The 23,020-nt window shown below is 36.7% G+C and overlaps 1 protein-coding gene across 1 annotated transcript in view; it reads right to left on the reverse strand.

Moving 5' to 3' along the window:
• Positions 1 to 23,020, reverse strand: part of LOC123542281 (talin-1-like) — a 162,709-nt gene that overhangs the window by 60,743 nt on the left and 78,946 nt on the right. Inside the window, exons 14-32 of the mRNA XM_053531326.1 lie at positions 22,309 to 22,449; positions 21,780 to 21,934; positions 21,318 to 21,471; positions 20,690 to 20,962; positions 19,631 to 19,846; positions 18,694 to 18,939; positions 18,095 to 18,223; positions 17,171 to 17,284; positions 16,602 to 16,715; positions 15,439 to 15,702; positions 14,348 to 14,431; positions 13,380 to 13,607; positions 12,161 to 12,280; positions 10,078 to 10,132; positions 8,970 to 9,132; positions 7,878 to 7,971; positions 7,394 to 7,483; positions 6,534 to 6,656; positions 4,802 to 4,945 (exon numbers count right to left, since the gene is read on the reverse strand). Coding sequence (XP_053387301.1) covers positions 4,802 to 4,945; positions 6,534 to 6,656; positions 7,394 to 7,483; positions 7,878 to 7,971; positions 8,970 to 9,132; positions 10,078 to 10,132; positions 12,161 to 12,280; positions 13,380 to 13,607; positions 14,348 to 14,431; positions 15,439 to 15,702; positions 16,602 to 16,715; positions 17,171 to 17,284; positions 18,095 to 18,223; positions 18,694 to 18,939; positions 19,631 to 19,846; positions 20,690 to 20,962; positions 21,318 to 21,471; positions 21,780 to 21,934; positions 22,309 to 22,449 — 2,907 coding nt within the window. The remainder of the gene's footprint in view (positions 1 to 4,801; positions 4,946 to 6,533; positions 6,657 to 7,393; positions 7,484 to 7,877; positions 7,972 to 8,969; positions 9,133 to 10,077; positions 10,133 to 12,160; positions 12,281 to 13,379; positions 13,608 to 14,347; positions 14,432 to 15,438; positions 15,703 to 16,601; positions 16,716 to 17,170; positions 17,285 to 18,094; positions 18,224 to 18,693; positions 18,940 to 19,630; positions 19,847 to 20,689; positions 20,963 to 21,317; positions 21,472 to 21,779; positions 21,935 to 22,308; positions 22,450 to 23,020) is intronic.

Raw genomic sequence — 23,020 nt, forward strand, 5'->3', positions numbered from 1 at the left:
GAACTTGATAATTTTATATGTTTTTTTTATACAATAAACAGATTATGTTAAACTGAACAGGAAAACTTAGTTTGAGGCAGTTTATCACTTCCCTTACCAAACAATATTTTGAAGCAACAGTTTGGAAGAATTTGAAACATATAGGTGCAGACAATTAATTCATAAATGGAAAGATTGGTGATAAATCTTACAAAGGCATAGCAAATTCTGACTGTCAACCTGTTAAAACGTCTATGATTGGCTGAGCAATTTTTTTTTAAGACTCCTACAGCCAATCAAATTAGTTGTGACTTTATTTTCGCAATATAAACAAAAACAACCTTCAATTTATATACCAGACTAAAATTTGAAATTGCATAACATCCTGATGTAGCCATTAAAAAAAAATCTGATTGGATGGGAAAATCAAATGTAGTTTTAATGTTAGAACTTGATTGGTCAAATTTGAAATGCCAAATACTCAAGTCAGTCTTGCTTTACCTTTGTTAAAATTTATATTACAGTAAACCACCGATCACTCAAAAGTCACAAGGGGATGGGTTAAAAAGCACAAGTTTTCCATAAGTCTTAACTTGTAGCCTGATGGCTGCAAGGGATTCTGCCTTTGCGACCAGTGCCAACTAAGCTCAGCCTGCACTTCCATGCTGGCTAATCTTTGTCTGCACAGTTCGCTATTCAGTCAATAAAATTTCAGTGAGCACCCCTTTGAATAATAAATGGTTATTTCCCAAATTGAATGATGGACCCATCCATTTTAGAAATTTAGGGTAAAGGTTAAGCAACACAAACAGAAGATAATGGAAAAAGGTCACAGAGTTCACATAAACTGCTCAAGTCAGCTAGAGTAGCTACTGTAGTCACTGGTGTTCAAGTAAATGGTGGTTCACTGTATTGGAGAATTAACTTGTTATAACACGACTCTTGTGATGATAGCATACCTTTGTGTGATCCTAAAATATGTACACATATATAACATATTACACATGCATAGTACACACAAATAAACATCCTAATGACAACGAAGTAACAAAAATACAAGTAATATCTAAAACTTGTTAGGGGATTAATATTCAAAGAGGAATTTGCAAGGCTGCATTGCAGATGTATTCTTGAAAATATCGTTTTTGAAATAAACTTTTTTTCTTTCATCTCAACCAATCAAGACAATTTCTTTGGAAATCAGCAACCTATAAATCTTACATATAATTGGCGCATAAAAAAATAACATTATATTAGTAATGGTATTGCAAACACCTCTTTCTTCATATTTACAAAATTCATAGATACTAAACTGACAGTTCACGAATCAGTTGGACAACTTTTTATGTCTAAGGGATTGGTGAAAAGTAAAGACAAAATTCACAATATAAAAAAAAACAATTTACTACATCCTAAAATCATCTACCATCTGAATGAACAAAAAATTTCATAAAATAAACCTGGGCAAAATAAAAGTTCCATGCTAATTGGCATCAAATAATGAAATATTCAATTAATTAATGCTAATTAGCATCACAAAAAATCCATTCAATAAATGCTAATTAGCATCATAAAATGAAATTAACTAATTAGCATCATGTAGAGAACTGTGAATTAAATGTTCAAGGATCTCAAACTGTTCCACCTAAAATTCTTGCTCAGAAAACTTCTTGGACTTCCCTTATACCATAAGGCAAAAATATCAGAAGGGACATGGCTACCAAAATTCTCAGTTTAACACTAAGCTGAGGAAATTACAAGCATGCTTTATAGAAAGAAACTGCAAAAACAACAATATGTTTATAGAAATAATCGAAATATGTTTCATTGGCAAACTGCATCATTTTTTTCTTTTTTCAAGAAAACTTTTGCTTTTTTCCCCACAGACCTATACTAAGGTAATTCATCAGACTTATTTATTAAAAAAAAATTTGCATTTAGATTACAATCAATGAAATATATATTTAGCAAAACAAATGAAATCAGAAAAAATATTTTGAGCAGGAGGATGTGATGCAGTATAAGATATCAAATAACCATTAAAAATAGAGCTTCTTCAAAACTGCCATGCCTTAAACTTGATGACCAAGCAACCAAGGGTCCAAGGTCCAAATCAATTACAATTATAAAAGATAAAGTGAAATTTGTCCAGTTACAGCTAAAAAGAGGTAGGTGGGGTACTGAATAAATCTAGAACGAAATTTTTGTCCGAACAACCCTATACAACACGTAACATACCACTAACTGTGCTGTCAAAACGAAAGGCTTTCCAGGGGGAAAATACATTACACAATATTAATACACATTCATAGGTTCAATTACGGAATGTTTCCTTGCTGTGAGCAATATGGTCCTATCTATATAGACCAGTAGCTTTTGTACATACCTACGGCTTTAAAGGAAACTGTCACAAACTGACAGCTTCCGAAATGACCTTCAATATTCAAATTGTAAGTATAAATTCTGTACTTCTTTTGTACTCTCTTAATTTAATTATGTTCAATTATAAGTAATGCTTTCTTTCATGTTAAAATCATAAATTTTTAAGTACGGAAAAATACGTATACATGGGTAAGTTTGCACTACATCGATGGCATATTGATAAGACCCTGTTGCTCTGAACCATGTGTTTCTATCGATAAATTGGGAAATATGCTATAAGTGTTTCATAACTATTTCATATATCAAAATTTCACCAATTAAAGCAGAAATGTTTATATATTTGGGTTAGAAGACGAAATTATTTGTCCAATCGAGGAATGAACTGAAAAGTATTGTAACTCAATGCATTTTCTAAGAACAAGTTACGACACTTTTCCATTCAGCCCTTGCAAAGTAACTGATTCATAAACTAAATGTGAATGATCCGGAAGGTTTAAAATTTTCATGAAATGTAAAATGTTTAAGAACCATTTCTATTCCCCAATTTATACTTACATGCACAAAAAATACATTTACACAAAATTTGTCAATTGGCAAAGGTGACAAGGTGGCATAATTTACATCAATAAATGTATTTCATGTCAGGAACAATTACTAATATGCCTAGCATTAAAACTATTATATACTCCAATAGTTACATACAAATCTCGTTCTTTATCTAACACGAGTGTTTTGTGATCACAGGCAGACACACACTAAAAGCCAACTTCGAAAATACGAGAACAAAAAAATAAAATCCACAAAATATATACTGAAGGCTTAAATTTTGTGCACACAGTGAATAAAGACATTGCCTGAAGAATTTAACTATGGGTTGTTTTTCTCTTACCGTCGAACGATAAATCCAACATGAGTAATACTTTAGATGCCAAAAAATACGAATGTTATCACACTAATAGGTTACAATAGAATCTTCACTTTGTAGTAGCAAGATTTTACTTAAAGTTGGGTTTTTAAGTCACATTAGCATAATTCAGGTAATATGGTGGCCATTGCAGGAAGTCTTAAAGTGCTTCTATTGGCAATGTTTCCAGAACTGACAGGTACCCCGGTAGAACCAACGACCTTCCACAAGCCAGCTTGAAAGCTTTCTTGCAAGGCCTCCCAAGGATGGCTTTAAATCCAGAGTCAAATGCATGGACCTTAAACACGCAGGCATGGAGGACCCTAGTTTAGATTAAGATCAACGTTTCAGTAAAAAAAAAAACCCATTAGTTTCACTTACTAACTTATACAGAACTGTCTGACTCTGTTCTTTCATACGAACAAAACTTAAGGTTTCGTAATTAGTTACGTGCTTCCAACTTCATGTTATTGAAAAAAAGCTAAAAAGCATGTATTCTGATCTACCATGAATAAACTAATGTGTAAAGAAACAAGCTTTTAGTATTGAAATATATCTAAAATCTACTGTGAAATAATTTTTTGTCAACTTTAAATGTCATGGTTTTTACACAAAACAATTCTTTTGTAAGGAAACCGTTTCAAATCTCAAAACAGCTACAGTTGAACTTTATTCTCTTAAACTCCTCAGCACCAGCAAAATTTGTTAAGAGTTATCCCTTTGAGCAATCGATCAAAATATATGAAAAGGGACTTTGCCATGATCTGACAACAAGTTCATGTGAATGTACGATTTATCCGAGTTCGAACAAAGTTTGACTGTATTCTGCATTGTGTGTTGGGGTTTAGCTTCTTTTTCAACATTTTTTTTTTTTCAGTCATATAAACAACATTGTCTACTTATGGCTACTTGTAAGCTAACAATTTCACATCTTGAGGATAGAATAAACAGTGCTGGGAACACAACAACTAAAAAAATCCTCCACAAGCAATTATTTCACAGTATTTCATTGCTTATTACTGTATCAGTAAATCAAGGGGTGAATGCGAAAGTGTTCTAAGTGCATATAAATAAAGAAGCACTTAGAACTTTTTTGCATTCACCCCTTGAAATATTTTCCAGGAAAACGTATTACTATACACATACTGCAGTTTTAAAATAATTCTGTACTTTGCGGAACATTCAAAATGTCATTTCTGTGGGAAGAGGGAGGTTGAGATGGGTTGTTAGAAGTCTAACCTCGCAGGTATGGCGAAAAGTGTCGTCTGCTTTACTGGCTGGTCAAACAAGGGCGAATCTGTTGCTACCTAACATCATAGACACAAACTGTACACAGACTGTACATACATATTCTGCAATAATGCAGTAAGAAAATGGAAGTCTCATCCATAACACACACTTCTTTTTTGTTCAAATTTTGAACGATGCATGAAAACCTGCAGTATATGTTTATAATCATGGTGGGATTACTATAGAATGCCAAGTTCAGAAAAATAATGTAAAAACCAACAAGTATGACGGGTGTGGAATACTGACCTGTTGTTGTGAGCTGGCGGGGTTGGTAAGGTTCTGACATGCCATCTGTATGGCTTGGTTAGCACGAGAGAACTGGGACTGATCAACGAGACCTGGGCGACCTGGTTCTGATGCTGGGTCTGCAATTCCTACCAGGTAGGCAGCCTGGAAAAACGTACAAATAGAAATTTAGTTATTTGCATTACTGATCAGTTAATTAAACATTTTGTACCCATGAAACAGCTAATTAATATATGAATGGAAAAGCTGAGAGATCAAGATTCACTACATTACCAATCTCTTTGATTGTACTGTGTTTATTTAATTTAGATTTAAAGGTCCAATACTAAGGAAAGTGAACATTTTACTTTCTTTTAAAAAGCACAGAAACTATTTCATTTTATTGGAAAATGAAAGTTGGTATGTAGAAATTCGAAATAAATCGCAGTATATGTACAATTATTTTTCTATGAAGTATGAAGAAAGTTAAAAAGACCTGGGGGGTCATTCTGTCGATTCATTGAAATTTCAACATAATACACATACATTTCTTTGAGTTCCAAAGACCTTCTGTAAATTTTGACCTGCCAATCTTCATTATTTAGTGTCTTGCTGAAGTCTATGCACTGGCTATGATAAAAATTGCCAACTCACTTTCCCTTAGTAATGGACCTTTAAGAGTGAAGTTGGCATAGCAGAATCTTAAAAGGTACTGGAACTAATATAACCAAATGCATGCACTTGTCAATGTTCTAAGGAAATTAACTAAGTTTCACCAGTTGAAATTCTTCTTTTTGTTTTAAACAAATGGACTTAAAGCCATACCAAAACACCTTTATGATTACCTGGCAATGCTAATTTGAATAAACCCAGCTGGCCATCAAATTGTTCTTTCAGGCACTAATGGTAAAAAGGTCCAGTACTTTACTGTCTAGATTTCTTGGATGAAAAGAATTTTTTTTTTTTTTTTTTTTTGGGTTTAACGCCGTTTTTCAACAGTATTTCAGTCATGTAACGGCGGGCAGTTAACCTAACCAGTGTTCCTGGGTTCTGTACCAGTACAAACCTGTTCTCCGCAAGTAACTGCCAACTTCCCCACATGAATTATCAGAGGTGGAGGACTAATGATTTCAGACACAATGTCGTTTATCAAATAGTCACGGAGAACATACGCCCCGCCCGAGGATCGAACTCGCGACCCCGCGATCCGCTCTTACCTACTGAGCTAAGCGGGCGGGCTATGAAAGAATTTAACCACACAAATGAAAGAATTTAACCACACAAATGTTAAAATCAACAGCAGTGCAAAGTTAGCTAGAATTTCGACATTACCTGGACAGAAGCTTCAGTAAGGCCACACACTGACGAGGAGAAACTCTGTGCGGAGGAGCAGAAATACATACCTGGACAGAAGCTTCAGTAAGGCCACACACTGACGAAGAGAAACTCTGTACGGAGGAGCAGAAATACATACCTGGACAGAAGCTTCAGTAAGGCCACACACTGACGAGGAGAAACTCTGTACGGAGGAGCAAAATACATACCTGGACAGAACTTCAGTAAGGCCACACACTGACGAGGAGAAACTCTGTACGGAGGAGCAGAAAATACATACCTGGACGAAGCTTCAGTAAGCCACACACTGACGAGGAGAAACTCTGTCGTGGAGCAGAAATACATACCTGGACAGAAGCTTCAGTAAGGCCACACACTGACGAGGAGAAACTCTGTACGGAGGAGCAGAAATACATACCTGGACAGAAGCTTCAGTAAGGCCACACACTGACGAGGAGAAACTCTGTACGGAGGAGCAGAAATCATCCATTTCTCCTTTCTTCGCATGATTCGTCATTCCAGTCATAGCACCACCCAAATACTGTAATACAAACACAAATTTTAGCTCTAACATACTTAGTCAACAGAGTCTATAAAAGCTATTCTATTTTTTATTGTGAAAACTCAACTTGTGACAGAGTAAGTATTGAATAGATGGCTGTTCTTTTTGGATACTGTGATTATTTTTCAGCTTCAATGGAAAGAAAACATAAAGCTTATTGCGCTTTGTCATACAGACATATTTTGGTCATAAATTGTCTTTTCCAGTATTTGATGATGGAGGAAGACCCCAGGTGCCGCTCTGGGCATTGTTTCAGGCAAAAGTGGGCATCTGGGTAGAACCACAGAATCTTCCATAAGCCAGCTGGATGGCTTCCTCACATGAAGAATTCTAAATTCCGAGTGAGGTTTCAAACCCACATTGGTGAGGGCAAAAAAGTAATTTCAAGTCAATGGCTTTAACCAGTTGCCAACAGATACCCCTTGAAGTGTATTTGAATAATTTAAAGTCATCTTGGAAATACCAGTACTCGCAAACAAAACGGTCAACTGCAGTTCCAGTACGGATCAAACCAAGAACCTCTTGGTTGGGCAGCCAACTAACAGCTGAGGAGTCCTTCCTTCTGTGTAAATTTTGGTTCTGTTTGAAAAATGTTCTATTCAGACAACATTATTTGAAGAAGAAAATTCATCTAATAATCTATTAAATTAAGGACTGAATTTGAGTTTCTGATCCCAAAAATCTTTACCACACAGTGCAAAAAACCTTATACTTACCTTGGATTTTTCAATAACTGTATCAAGGCACTCAAAGTATGGCATATCACTGACTGGTTCATTAGGATTATCTAACCATGACTTCATCATCTGAAATGAAAGATTTATCCAAAAATTTGGTAAGGAAATATGACTTGCAACTGACACACAACAGTTACCACTAAAGCACATCCTTTCACTTGTCCCTCAGAATGTCTTGCATTAGATTATATACTTCTCGTATTACTTCTATTTCACAATCCACTGATAATCCACGACAATTCTTTGTCTTTAAAATCTGACACTCTTTAAGCAGGCAATGCTGACATACATTCACTACTCTTTTAAATTACAATGTCAAACTGAATATAAATGAAACAAACAGAAGACACTTAATAAATCTATTCAAAATTATCAGCTGATGCATAGCAAGTAATCTCAATTTCTTGGAAATGACCTCTTCCCACAGAGTAAGTTACAAAAGTCATGTATGGTATATAATTACCTCAATTTGACGGAGGGCGTTATCACATTCTTTCTGTCCTGGGGCAGACACTGTACAGATGTTGATCAACTGGTTTATGCTCTCTGTTACAGCTCTGAAAACAAATTTTAAACATATCTGATCTTCCGTTAATATGAACACAATGTTAGCCTAACGGTCTTTATATGCGCAACACTGCATCAAATTAAACTCAAATGGTTTGCACTGTGGCACATTTGATGACCATTGCTAAAAAAAAAACTACCAAATTGTAGATATGAAGACCTTTAATGATATTGTTTATTCATAAAAAGCAAATATCTTCAAAAAGATATCTCATGTAATTTCAAAGCCGGTCTGATTTTATGAAATAACTTTCAAACATCTGCATTCAAGAGATAAGCAAATACTTCCTGACATTCAACAAGAGGTAACTAGAGATACTAGAAAACTAGAAAAACGCGTGTCTCCCACAACTGCCTTATCATTTAAATAGTAAGTCAGTCTTTATATACTGTTTACTTAATTCTAATGTGCATGCCCTTGCTTGACACCAAAAGGACGCCTATACTACTATTAGTATAGGCGCCGGTTTTGGGGTAAAACTGTGCAAGAAATCTGAGTGTTTTTGGTAATTCAAGGGCTGTAATTCCAAAGTGCATAGGCCAATTTGGCTAGTTATCGAACTTGGCCGAGCACTTATTGGCAGACACATTTTGTTGAAAGTTTAGTGAAGATCGGATGAGAAATGTTCGACTTAAGAGTGCGGACAAGCTTTGTGACAGACAGACAGACAGACACACGCACAGACTGGAGTAAATCAAATTAACAAAATTGTTAACCCTTATCATGCTGGACACGATAGATACTGCCTTTGCGACCAGTGTAGACCAAGATCAGCCTGCACATCCATGCAGTCTGATCATGGTCTACACTGTTCGCTATTCAGTCAGTAAATTTTCAGTAAACACCCCTTCAAATGATTTATGGTACTGCCGAAATTGTAAGATGGACCAGTCCATTATAGAAATATAGCAGGGTAAGGGTTAAGAGGTGTAATATCTTAAAATTCCTTAAAGGTCACAATGATTGTTGCTGTAGCAGAATACATACCTAGCAGCCTGAGCTAACAAATTCTTGGCATTTGGAGCGTTGGGGTCTATTGATACACTCTTGGCTGCTAAGAGTAACTTAGATGATACCATAGAAACGCTCTTCAACCCTCCAACAATCTGGTTCTGGGTGTCTCCATCTTTAGCAAGACCTGAAAACAAAGAGACAAGGTTTTATTTCAGACTGTTCATAGTAAATCTTATTGTGATTACAGGTTTCTATTAGACTAATGTTATCTCTTAAATAATCGCAAAACATTTTGCCTTGTACATACAAAGCCTTTTTTCCTTTGACAAACTTATCAGATCAGAACCTACTTTTAACTTTAACACATGAAATTTTCTAGCGTTTTAAACCATATATTTGTCAAGGTGCCTGTGTTAGGGGTATTAGGTTAGACCTCTAAGCCAGTGTTATTTGACTGGATCTTACCAGAAAAGACCTTGATGCTGGCCTCAAGCATATTCCCTCCCCAAGGAGCTAATGCCAGTTTATAATCCATTAGCAGTACCAGTTATAGCCATTATAACAAATTTTTATACAAATCAATGTGTGTTTTAACAGAAGAGTAAATATAAATTATGTTAACAGAGAGATCCCCTCGCTTATTCCCTGTTAACACCCATTTTAAAATATGCACATTCCTTGGCACAATGTAATATAGCATGGCCCTGTAATGCATAATTCAAAGGCAAATGACGTCAATGTCTTCAAACAACGCTGACATTTCCTCACATCTCGTCAATTTTTATGACGCTGCTGTACAATGTATTCACTTTTGTAGCCGTTTACATTTTTTTCTTTTGCTAGAATAGCGTTAACGCATGTTTATTTCATGTTATAACAGCTTCAGAATCCGTCATGATACAGTGTTACACTCACCCTACTGCCAGCCCAGTAGTACTGGGCACAGGCACCAACCAATCCCTCCGGACTCTGCAGATGGTACAAACGAAAATACATGCATTTCTCCATATTTGTTTTCACATACTGCTAAAGTAGACCAGTGAACAAATTGGATTAATACTTTGATGTAATGTTCCGGGATTTTGAGAGCTGAGCTGTGTATCTAGAATTGGTTATAATATCGCTACGCGTGTTCAGGTGCGCAGATCCGTCATATCACCCTGTACATCTGTGAAGGAACGGTTCGTACTTGGGAACTGTAAATAAAATGATCATGAATTTATAACCCTAAATAATAATTGCACTTACTACCAAAAATTATCTATAATAAACAATACATTAAAGAATGAGATTATGACGGCATAAAATTATGAAATTCATCAAACCGTTTTCAGTAAACAGTTCAAAACATCTCGTCAAAAATATCTATCAATATCATCCATACTGTCAGTTCTACCAAAGCAGGGTCGGTACTGACTAACCCTATGAAAGGGCGAACTTTAGACTTAATATTTAGAATAACAATATTCAATTTGCCAAAATATTGTCTATACAAAACCGATACATGTGACATTTTGCTAAACAGTCTGTAACTTGATAAGGAACACTCACACCAATTTTCATAAAACTCTGTCTTAGCTTAACAATGACAGAGCTGAGAGAAAATTTAGCTTCTGACATCAAATTTTCAGACTTAAAATGTTAATGAATATGAGTCTAGATATATAGAGGATATTACATTAGTGTCTTTTCATACTGAATTTGTTAAACAAGTTGAATAAAATAATAAAATGCGAGGCTCTGCCAAGCAGTTTATCAATTTTATTCAACAAGTTTAATAAATTCAATGTGGAAAGACACAAATGTAATATTCTTTTTATCACATGTAAGTTTTTCCTGTTGAAACATCAAAATTTCTTCTTTCTTTACCTATCATAGACCAAGTATTTTCGCCAAACGTCTCCTATGAAAAAGCGACGGCGACATCAAAGCTTAAATTACACTAGTGTATTATCATATCTATGTAATGGCTTTATTTCACTCCCGCGATGTCAAACATGTGATAAATACCTATATGACTTCTGTAATATATTAAATATATACATGCACGATATGTATTTTTCTTTCTCTTATATCCAGGTGCAATATAAATATGTGCATACAGATCAATGTATGTGCCCACTGACATTACCACGTCCATTCAAGTTGCCTTAAGCGTTTAATCAAATATTACTTTCTTTTCAGAATTTTCCTGTCTTTTCATTTAGTCACTGGCACAGAGCAAGTCCTGCCAGTCCTTCACACTCAAGTTTATCACTTGAAAACCTAATTCCCTCTTTGGTTCCAGTCATTGTCACTGTTATATAGCATGTGCAAATAGCTGTGGCCAACATCAATAAATAAATTGTCACATATTATCACTTGAAAACCTAATGTATGAACTAGCTGTGTATAGATCTTAAAACTAGTACCATATACTGTAAAATCATTTATTTTCGTGGGCATGAAATTTCGTGGTTTTGGTCAAAACGGCAATTTCGTGGAGAACTTATTGAAATTTGCATGTTTGTTGGGATTATATTTCATGGATTGACCTATCATGAATTCCACGAAAAATCAGTCCCCCACAAAAAGTAATGATTTTACAGTAGCATGAAAATATGGAGATAAATATAGCATATATGCACCCTCTTTCAAGAAATTTAGTCAGCACCTTGACTTATGAAAGGCCCTGTTTATGTGTAGAAATTTAGTCAGCACCTTGACTTATGAAAGTCCCTGTTTATGTGTATCAGTAACATAGTTGTATATTTTTCTACAATTTTTAATACAGAATACATGGTGACTATGTACATTACCTCAATGACCAGTTCATCTTCATTCTGCTAATTGTTTAAAAATCAAGATAAAATAACTTGCTTAATGACAGCTTCAAAGTGCATTTGTTCAAAGATTACTACATAAATAATATATGACATCCTAGTAGCATTGACAATTTTTTTAACTTTGATAGAATAATTTGTGCCGCAAAAGTTTGAATGACTTGCCAATATGAGACTTTCTGGGAGCAGAAATTGGTGCGAAAGTCATTCCTTATCTAAAATAAGCCCATACTCTGTTTAGCGTAACAGCACTTGTTGTTCTACTGCAAACAAATTTCTTTTACCAGAAAATTTCATATGACTTCTACTATTTACACATACACCGTGGAAATTCTGTTCACCAAACAGTGCGGAAAAATTCTTCTTCTGTATTAAGAGAAGAAAATTGCAGTTTTGACATACCCTCTGTGACGATAGTGACTGACTTGTTTCTGTGATCTGTCGAATTGCTATATCCACGTCCCTCTGTCCGGGTAGACAGTTAACACACGTATCCAGTGAATACGACACTGCCTTGGCCACCTGTAGACAGAATTTATTCCTCCAATTAGTACAGGAATTTTTTGTACATGTTACATCCACATCATTGTGTTAATACAATATATATATATATATATATACATATGCATGTACAGGACAGTTTAGTTAACACATGTATACAGTGAATTTGACACTGCCTTGGCCACCTGTAGACAAAATTTATTCATCCATTTGGTTCAAAATCACATGTTCGTGCAAGTCACATCTATATAATTTTCTGTTATTACGACTATGTATATGATAATGCATGTACATTTTATTCATCAGTTCTACTTTACTAATGGTCACTAAAGTTTTAAGAATTCAGCTCTTAGGAGGAAGGCACACTTCAATGAAAATTAAAAAAGATATAATTCCAATTATAGTTTGCAGTGACAGATGGACCTGTCATTAAAACATTGAGAAAAAAACCCAGCCATGACCATGTTCTTAACTTAGCTCTTTATTTCTATTATTGTTATTTTCAATGTTGGACTCGCACCGACACTTTTATGTAAGGGACTTTTCCTGAAACTTTTATGGGGAGGAGAACAGCGACATTAGTATCAGACGGCACTGGTAGAACGACTCGTAGCAGTGCAGGCTTTCATGGTCAAGCAGTGGTCGACCAATGGCATGAATCATGCGCCACCAGGCAAGAGCCCCTTCATAACATTCTAAACACCATGTGAAAACTTTTTCAGTTCCAGTTCTAATGTGAACTAAATACCATAGCTAAGTCATTTTTTTTTCTCACAAATTAATCTATGTAGCCAACCCTTTTCTCAAACACTTCGCCCAACTGCTTTTCCTGGTCTATGCAGATAATGTACACACTTTTGCAGCTGGGCAAAGTGTTTGAGAAAAGTACTGAGAACTGACTGCAGAGGAAAGCACTCATTTTGCAGTCTTCAACACTCTTAGGAAAATCCATTAAAAAGGAAAATATAGGCAAAATGTCACCTAAATCGGGACGTTTTCTCCGTGTGTATGATATTCAAACCATGTGGGTTGGGCACTCTGTAATGACATGACATTAAAATGATCTCCAAATAAAGTTGCAGTTGCATGACAGAAGCATCAATGTTATGGATAAACCAACCTGTTGTAAACGCTGTTGATTATCAGGTTTGTTAGGATTGTCTATCACATCCCTGGCAGCTTCTAGAAGATGGTTAGATTTGGCGATAACTTCTCGTGCGCTGTCTAGTATCAGTTGCTGTTCTTGTTTATCCTTTGAGTTGGCCGCAACTCCACGTGCAGCATTAACAAATACACGGAGAGCGTTGGCTGTATCTCGTGCAGCAATTCCAACGTAATTATCATTTCCCTGAAAATGTAAATTGAACCGCACCATGAGAAAACCAACATAGTGCGTTTGCGACCAGCATGGATCCAGACCAGCCTGCGCATCCGTGCAGTCTGGTCAGGATCCATGCTGTTCGCTAACGTTTTCTCTAATTGCAATAGGCTTTGAAAGCGAACAGCATGGATCCTGACCAGACTGCGCAGATGCGCAGGCTGGTCTGGATCCATGCTGGTCGCAAAGCCACTATGTTGGTTTTCTCATGGCGCGGCTCATATACTTCTTTGCGTTCATCGCTAGTTACTTAATCTAATTTAAATTTCATACTGAATATTTCGTCTTAAAATGGTTTTCTCATGGCGCGGCTCAATTTTATAAAATTCTTTTGCAAGCATGTATAGATGTAATTTGCACAAGCTGGGAAAAACATAACATTGCAACTGGAAAAACCATTCATCATACTGAAGCAATTGGCAGTGATCAACTGTGCTCAAATTTCCATCATTTTTTCCGCAGAACAGTTGAACCTACAGTCATTTCAGGGAAGTTTCATGTAAAGTCAAAATTATTTCCTTTGATATCGACCTATGGCAACAGTGTAAATGTCATCTCCTTTACCCCTACCCTAGGAGAATAGTTAACACTGTCAGAAGAATACATCTGGGACGAAATGACTGTATACTATATACTACATATATATATTCTTTTGACAGTTAAGCAAACTAGATTATCTTTGTAGATATAACCCTGGCTGCTTGACCTACCTGTGCTGCGGCTGTGAGTAGCTGTGCCATTGCAGATCCCACTTTCTTTGAGTTGGCCCCAAGACTGGCCCCACATGTTTCAGCCTATAAATAGTAACAGAACATCAATTGATATAATATACATACAAAAATATCACTGATTTAGAAATTCTGAAAATCAAACATATTACTGATATAAGAGCCGCGCCATGAGAAAACCAACATAGTGGGTATGCGACCAGCAAGGATCCAGACCAGCCTGCGCATCCGCGCAGTCTGGTCAGGATCCATGCTGTTCGCTTTCAAAGTCTATTACAATTAGAGAAGCTATTAGTGAACAGCATGGATCCTGACCAGCCTGCGCAGATGCGCAGGCTGGTCTGGATCCTTGCTGGTCGCATACCCACTATGTTGGTTTTCTCATGGCACGGCTCATATAGAACAGGCATCAGTACCTTCCAAAACATCATCTCAGTACAATTACACATACATACAATTCTGCAAGTTATGACTAAATTTACATATCCTAGATTATTCAAGAAAATCTTCTTTTTTTTTTAAACATGTTGCCTCCTTACCAGATGACTGATTATAAATATAAATTCATATAAGCAAGGTTTCAGCAAATTATAAGCAACATCATCAGAAAATTTGAGAGTAAAGTTAACTTAATCAAGTTTAAATTAAACGGTGCCTATAAATTTAAGCAAACTGGCAAATGTTTAATCTTATATATATATCGACATGGCAATTTTCTTCTTTAACATTGCACAAATTCTGGTCATTATTTCAAACGTAAGCATAGAAACATCGACAGAATGCAAGCCATCTGGCTGGCTCTCAAATGGAGGAATTCTACAATTAAATTGATGTTCTTTTTTTTTTTGGTTAACGCGCCAACAATTATGGTCATAGACTTCACTTGATGGTGAAGGAAGCCCCATGCCTCGGCTTATTTCATCACAGCGGTCCTGGTAACACGACCTCGCAAGCAGCTGATGGAAATTGATTTAACAGTGAAATGTAAAATGATTCGAAGCCAGTGACCTTAATCACTTAGCCACCTTTTTTCTAAAAGACCAAAAAACCTAAAAACATAAAATGTTTCTTACAGTTTCGCCTGGCAGTGGTCTAAGTGTGCCATCATTAGCAGATTGTTTCATCTCAATAAGCTCTTTATCTAGTTCTTGTACTTCTTCCAGCGCGCTTTCCAACTCCATGAAGCCAAGGACCTCCTGCGCCTTGGATGATGCTGTTCGAAGCTCCGCAAGAGCTGCCGACATGGACTTCACGCTCCAGTGGAGATTCGTGGCTGCTGCTTGATCGGTGACTGTTGGGGCTGCTGCATTGGCGGCATTGACTAGTGAGTTTGCAGGCTAGTAATATAAAATATTTAATAAACCCTATTATCTTTTAGAATACCACTCAATTTTACATCTTTTCATTCTTGTTTACAACCTACACTAAATTTCAAGTTAGTCTTGACAAAGTCTGTTGATAGCAGTTATTCAAATACATTTCATATTACTAGAATGAATAGTAAAAGTGTTACGTAACTGATATTTTCCTGAACAATTTTTATCTAGTTAAAATTCTCGCACATAGGGCGCACTCCCTTACAAAACTCAGTCCAACATTGGACTGACAATCTGGTGAGAAATAAAGAACTATTAAGGACGTATGCTAGAATTTGGTGCGAAAATTTTCCCAATAACAGAATTTCTTCAAACTTTGGATACTGAAGGACAATCATCTAAGAAACAAAAAAATGCAATAAAAATCATAGGTCACTGGTATCGAAAAAGAGTTATCTGCCCTTGAAAACGGCATTTCCCCCAAAAACTTTTTCGATACCGGTGACCTATGATTTTTATTGCATTTTTTTGTTTCTTAGATGATTGTCCTTCAGTATCCAAAGTTTAAAGAAATTCTGTTATTGGGAAAATTTTCGCCCATCTCATATACAGGGAATTGTAGTATACGCCTTTAAATCAGTTTAAAATTAAAATACAGTAAAACCTGAACACTGCTGAACAACTTTAACGTTATTTTTGTTTAACGTCGGTGTAACACCAGGTGTCCTTTCGGGCACTAATTCATCAGGGGCTGACACCTGGATAGAACCACCAACCTTCTGTGAGCCAGGTGAATGGCTTCCTCACATAAAAAATTCTATGCCCCAATGGAGGCTCGAACCCACATTAGTGAGGGGCAAGTGATGTGAAGTCTGCGACCACAACAACTCAATGGCAACCCTGAGAGCAACTTGACTCACCTGTACAAATTCCTGTGCAGCTTTGAGCAGAGTGAGCTGAGCTCTAGCACTGTCACGGTTGTTGGCCACGCCTCTAAATCCTTGTACCAAGGTAGATAACTCTTCATTTACTGTCTGTAAAATTGAGCAAAGGGTTTTGATATTTTTTGTGTGAGAATTTTAATTGTAGGACACCTTGCTTTAATTACATTATTGATTTAATTCACCTGAAAGACTTTTTTTTTCCCCCTCATTTTTTCTTAATTACTATATATTCCCCACTTAATGCCCTCTGCGTATTTAAACTATATTGTGAAGAAAGATTTCTCATTGTATCATTCATGTGCCAAATTAAATCTATATAATCAGGGTTTAGTTTCTAAATTAGACCTGCAATTAATGTTCTAAAATTTGCTTACAACCTCCCTACTTGTTTTAGCAGAGGAAACCCCAAAGCCAAAGACTCAGAAATCAAAATTCATCATCTCGTAACAGATAGCTTGAGTCTACTTCATTTTCTGTTTAGCATCAACTGTTCAGTCAACTTCCAAGAATTTTATACACAAGTGTTTATATAAATGTTTACACACCTTGCACTGTACTTCCAGATCATGTTGTGATGTTTTATTGGTGTTTGTCTTGTTGGCACTTCCGGCTGCGTTGATCAGCTGTGTGGAGGCCGTGGCTGCGTTCTTAGCAGCACTCTGTAACAGATCAGAAAATACAACAACAGTCAAACCTGTGTGAAACATCACCTGTCAATAGTGACAACCTGTGAATACAGACCAACTGTGTAAACCAACATGTTTGTGTGAACTTTCAATCAAATGCATACCTAAGTTTTTAGCGATACTAAGAGATATCCATTTTGGGAAATTTTCTAACTGAAAAGGGCAGATAATTTTGTTAAAACAGAATTCAAGAGTTACTGGATGTGGTATGTGAGCTGTGAGATCCTAAAAATATATTTAAGTTTCAACCTTATATCTGCACTAGTTCCCTGAATGGGATGGGACAAAGTGATTTCTATATAGCCACCCCACCCCATTCAAAGTTTGGTTGGGGTATAAATATTCATGAACATTACTTCGCAGCATATCCTAAAACATAAACCCTCATGTTCCACCAATTCTTAATGCCAAAAACGAGGCTGCAGTTAACCATGAAATGACTAAATAAAGCCCATGCGAAAACAACCATATCTGAAGTATTTACACCTATGTATGAAGGCTACTAGAAAATAATGAACACTTCCTCATTTTCCTGGGCATGATTTTTACAAACAAATTAGACAAAAGCTTAATACTGTAAAATCATTTAATTTCGTGGGCATCCAATTTCGTGGTTTTGGTCAAAACGGCAATTTCGTGGGGATATGAATTTGTGGATTTCAAATTTTGAATATAAAATGAATGGAAATTTTACTTTTTCGTTGGGATTAAATTTTGTGGATTGACTCAACCACGAAATCCACGAAAATTAGTCCCCCACGAATATTAATGATTTCACAGTACCTCTAGCCTCTGAACCAGTTTCTTCTTCAGTGCGTTACTAGCGGCAGTATTTGTTGCTGATCGTAACTCTTCTGCTGCTGTACGTAATTGCTGCTGCCGTTCGGAGTCATTAGGACTAGATGCACATCCCTGAAAATTTTTTTTTTTAAGTAATAGTTTGTTCACATAAGGATGCATTTATTTTTAGTGTTTCTAGAGTTTCAAAAGCAGTTGTCAAGTCATTCTCATTCTGTTTTTTAATCAAACAAAGTCTCAGTGACAATATTATACAGCACGTAATAGAAGTAGTATTTCAGTCAAAGCTAGACTTAAAATGTTGATGAATACAGATCCTCCTGCGCAAGTCACACTACTCCAGAAATGGTGTCAATATACATGTATTACAACTCCCAAATCATAATTATATCGAAAAACAGATTTATATCATAGACAGTATTTATCCCCTCACGTGGATCGAAAACATACCATTCACACTTTAAGTCCACAGCTCTATTCAGTGAGCATACTATATTTGTGCACGAATATGATCTTATACAAGACCATTTAAAAATAAAGAGAAAGAGAGATTTCTGAATTCTACCACAGCTATTTTTTTTTACCTTTGCAGCCTCCACCATCTTAGCTGTAGCATCGGCAAGAGCTTTTGCTGCAGCAAGCAGTCGTTTCTGTACGTCTGAATCTGGGTGCGACTCGGCCTGGCCTCGTATGGTGTTAACCAACATGGATGTAGCCTGAGCAAGCTGACGGGCCTGCTTGACCATCTCGTGGGCATCGCCGACGCTGCTGAACAATCGGTCCGTGACGGTGAGAATGGTATCGACTGCTTCTTCTTGGGATTCAGATGCCTGTGTGTATAATAATTGATAGCTAGTATAATTTTCTACTAATGGTGGTTTCATCCCTTAAAAAATCTCTCTGTATGTGTAATAAGTGAGAATGATAGGCAAAGAATACACCTGCTGGTGTATTACCAATGACATGCATTTTTAATGTTACACACTTATTACTCTATTTAACTGTAAGTGTATTTACCATCTTGTTCTTTTCTTGTTTTTGTTGTGTTTAATGGCACACCAACACAGCTGTAGGTCATTATATTATGGTGACTTTCTCAACAGTTGGGAAGAGCAAAAGTGACCTTGCATTATTTCAGGCACCGACGAGGACCTGGGTAGAACCACTGACCTTCCGCAAGTAAGCTGGGTAACTTCCCCACATGAAAGAATTCTATGCCCTAAGCCAGATTTCAAACCCACAGCAGTCAGGGCTAAGTGAATTTTATCACCTATGGATGATCTTCAGTAAACCTGGAAGTTCACTTTGTGAAACAATTTCTAAATCTGCAACAAAATTAAAGAGTGGGAACGTGTATAACTCACTGATTGTCTATAGAGAAAATTGCAAGGCTCAAAAACACTCAGTTTTATGAAAACAGAAAATAAGAGGTAAAGATTTCAAGGTGTGTACATTTACACCTACAATTAGCAAACCACTACACACACTGAACTTTGTCTGATGTGAGTAAAAAAAACTCACCCTTGCAGGACCTGCACCAAGTTTAATATGTTTCAACAGATCGTTCAATGCCTGTGTGACAGCTGTCGCCGCCTCTCCTAAGTCACGTAGCAGTTTCTCATCCTGCGATACGGCCGCTGCTTGATCGACGACACCTTCTACAGAATGGGCAACCATCTTGGCCGACTCAATAAGCTGTTCCTGGCAGGCCTGGCTGCTAATAGTTGGAGCTACCACCTGTAATAAAAATAAATAAATTCCAGTTGATCGTAATATTGTTTAATGGCTTTCTGGCAATATTTCAATGAAGTGTCAGTTTAGGTTTTAACAGTACAGCAAGGCCTGGGATTCTTACTAAAATGACAAACCTGCAAACCTACTTTCTCAAGCCTCAAATGTCCTTTTTTAATAGAATTATATTGGGGACTTCTTGTGAACAATAGCCTGAAATCAGGACCAGTCCCGAAAAATCTCAGACCTGAAAGCTTAAAATTCTTCCTATTTTTCACTTAATTTTCAGACACTGATGTAGTCTAAATGATTTCTAAAAACATATTTCATAAAGGTACATCATAACTTTATTCAAAGGTCCCACATGACTTTAATAACCCTTGAGGATATATTTTTAAATGCTAAATAATTTATCAGTGGATATATTCTTCTTTTCTGAGATTCAGACATTTTCTTATGTTTGTTGGTTTTATTACGACACTGACACAATTTTTAAGTGATAAGGGGATTTTCCAGCATTTAATAGTGGAGGAAGATCCCCCCTCCCCCAGGGCGCTCCTCCGAGCATTATTTCAGGCACTGGCGGTTGGCTAGGGTAGAACCACCAATCTTCAGTCCGCCAGCTGCATGACTTCCTGACATGAAAAATATTATACCTAAAGCGAGGTTTCAAACCCACATCAGTGAAGGTCAAGTGATTAAAATTTAACATTCTTTACCTCTCGGCCTCAGAGACCCGAGACTCAGAGTAATCCATATAACAACATATCCTCAACACTTCTGGTAAATTTACAGGCAAGTTTACACAACAATTAAAACCTTTTCTTCAAACATTTAAGAATAAATTACCTTTGTACAAGCTACAAGTTGAGAGGTAGCCAGAGCGCATGATGTAGCTGAACTGATCACTCGGTTTTGCATTTCCTGGTCCTCAGTGGTTGAAGCGACAGTCTTTGCTTTCAACACAAGCTGCGCCGTGGCATTGGCTACAGCCTTGGCTAAACCAATCAGGGCATCCTGGTAAGCCTTGTCCATGTCTGTCGCTGTCTCCCCAACACCGTCCATCACATCGTGGCTCGCCTCTCCCACACGACTTGCAGCATTCAATACATTCTGTCTTGGCTGTGAAATGTAAAACGTTCGTACAGAAAATATGACATACTTTGAACTCATTCAGATGGAAAATATGATATATCTAATAAGAGATGCTTCACTATTTGATATTTCACAGGCAGATAATGGAGTTGCAATGTTAACAGCCTATACATGTAGCTGCTGAGAAACAAGATTTAATTTAATTAAATACTACTACCAGATATTTTCAAGTTTCAAACCAAAAGCAGCCAGTGGCAAGTGATTCCGGGTAGTCTCTAAAATACAGTGACAAGGCTTATATTAACATCATGTCTTAAAAAGTTCACAGATAAAGTATTTTACTTTAAACAGATGACCAATCAAGACAGAGAATGTCACAAACCTCTCTTCGCTCAGGCTGAACAGAATTGAGTAGATCTGAGAGTCCACCAGCAAGTCTACGTGCAGCATCCATCAACTTCTCCCCACTGTTGTCTTCCTCTTGTAGGGCCGCTAACATCCGAATATCATGCGTGAAATCTCCGAGATTTGAAGAACTGAAATAACCAAAATGAACCATTCCTTATACACTTCACTCAATACAAGCAAAACACATACGATGCTTTACTACTTTCAGGCAACTGAATTTGTTCAGGCAAGTTTTAAAATAAAGAATAAACCTGTATTAGGTGACCACCTACATGAAGGGTAAAAAGTGGTCTTAGTAGGCTAGATATTGTGTCAACTGGACATTGATGCTCCCACATAGTGTGCATTCTCTTTATTCTATATGTCAAAACTATCAAAGGGTCAGAACTGCAGCAAAAACACTAATTTGGTACTCCCATTCCTACAGAACACTTACATTTGATTGACAGATGCACCTACAGCGCCATAATCCGGTTCATCGTTTCCCGTTAAAGTTACAAGTTGTGCTGTAGCAGCATTCATAGCAGACAGCTGCGCCGAAACTTTCTGCCTAGAAAGATCTAAATTGTTTTCCTTCCACTTTCTTGAGGTCTGAAAAATTTAAGCAAAATCAGAATATGCATATACTGTGAAATCATTTTTATTCGCGTAGGACGAATTTTCGCGAATTTCGCGCTAGAACCGATGTGCGAATTTAAGACCGCGCTATTATTACTATTTTATTCTACTTTTTATTTCTAAAATTGAAAATGCGCCAATTAAAGCCCGCGCTTGCGCGAAATTTCATGCCAGCAAATTTAAATGATTTCACAGTAGATACTTGTATTGCATAACCTCTCCCTACCACTTTCTAATCTGATCTGCATTTCAAAATTTCTTAACAGTTTTGTGAGTAAATCACATTTGACCCGACTTCATTATAATACATTAAAATGTCATTAAATTTATGTCAAAAGATCACTTACGGCATCCGAGCCGAGATCGGGTAGGTCTATTTTCTGATCCAGTTCTGTCTGGGCTTGATTGACAGCTGATAATCCATCATCAATGGTGAGTACCAGCGCCCTCTGTGCCTGCGTTAGTCCATGTTCTTGGAAAGTCTGACTCTGAAAACAAATGCCTTAACCTTTAGCTATTCAGTGAATACCCCTTCGAATAATAAATGGTATTGCCCGAATTGAATGATGGACCAGTCCATGTTAGAAATTTAGCAGGCTGAAGGTTGAATGGTATCAAGTATTTCCTTACTGTATCTAAGATATACCAATGTTAGGACACACTTCTTAACATTTTGAAGTTAATATAACAGGTAGAAAATCTATAAAAATAACTTGTAAGGAATTTCTGGACTGGTCCAGTTTAAACCTATCCCATTAATACAACACTATCCATTATGACATTTTTTCTTCTTTCCATCCCCAGAGGATTTGGTTCCAGACATTATATAAAAGGAAAAAAATGGTTATCTTTATTGACATGCAACATCTGTCTACTCTAGGTCTGCGACTGTGACATTTTCTCGGCTTTCATGATTAAAGCAAAAGAGTTCTATCTGGTGTTGAACCTTCAAGTCGACATATACATTCACATTTGCAAGTAAGTAGATGTAGAAGACCCATTGTGCCCCTTCGAACATTTTTTCCAAGTACCAGCAGGCAACTGGGTAGAACCGCTGTC

Source organism: Mercenaria mercenaria, chromosome 19, assembly GCF_021730395.1.
Source record: "Mercenaria mercenaria strain notata chromosome 19, MADL_Memer_1, whole genome shotgun sequence".
NCBI lineage: Eukaryota > Metazoa > Mollusca > Bivalvia > Venerida > Veneridae > Mercenaria > Mercenaria mercenaria.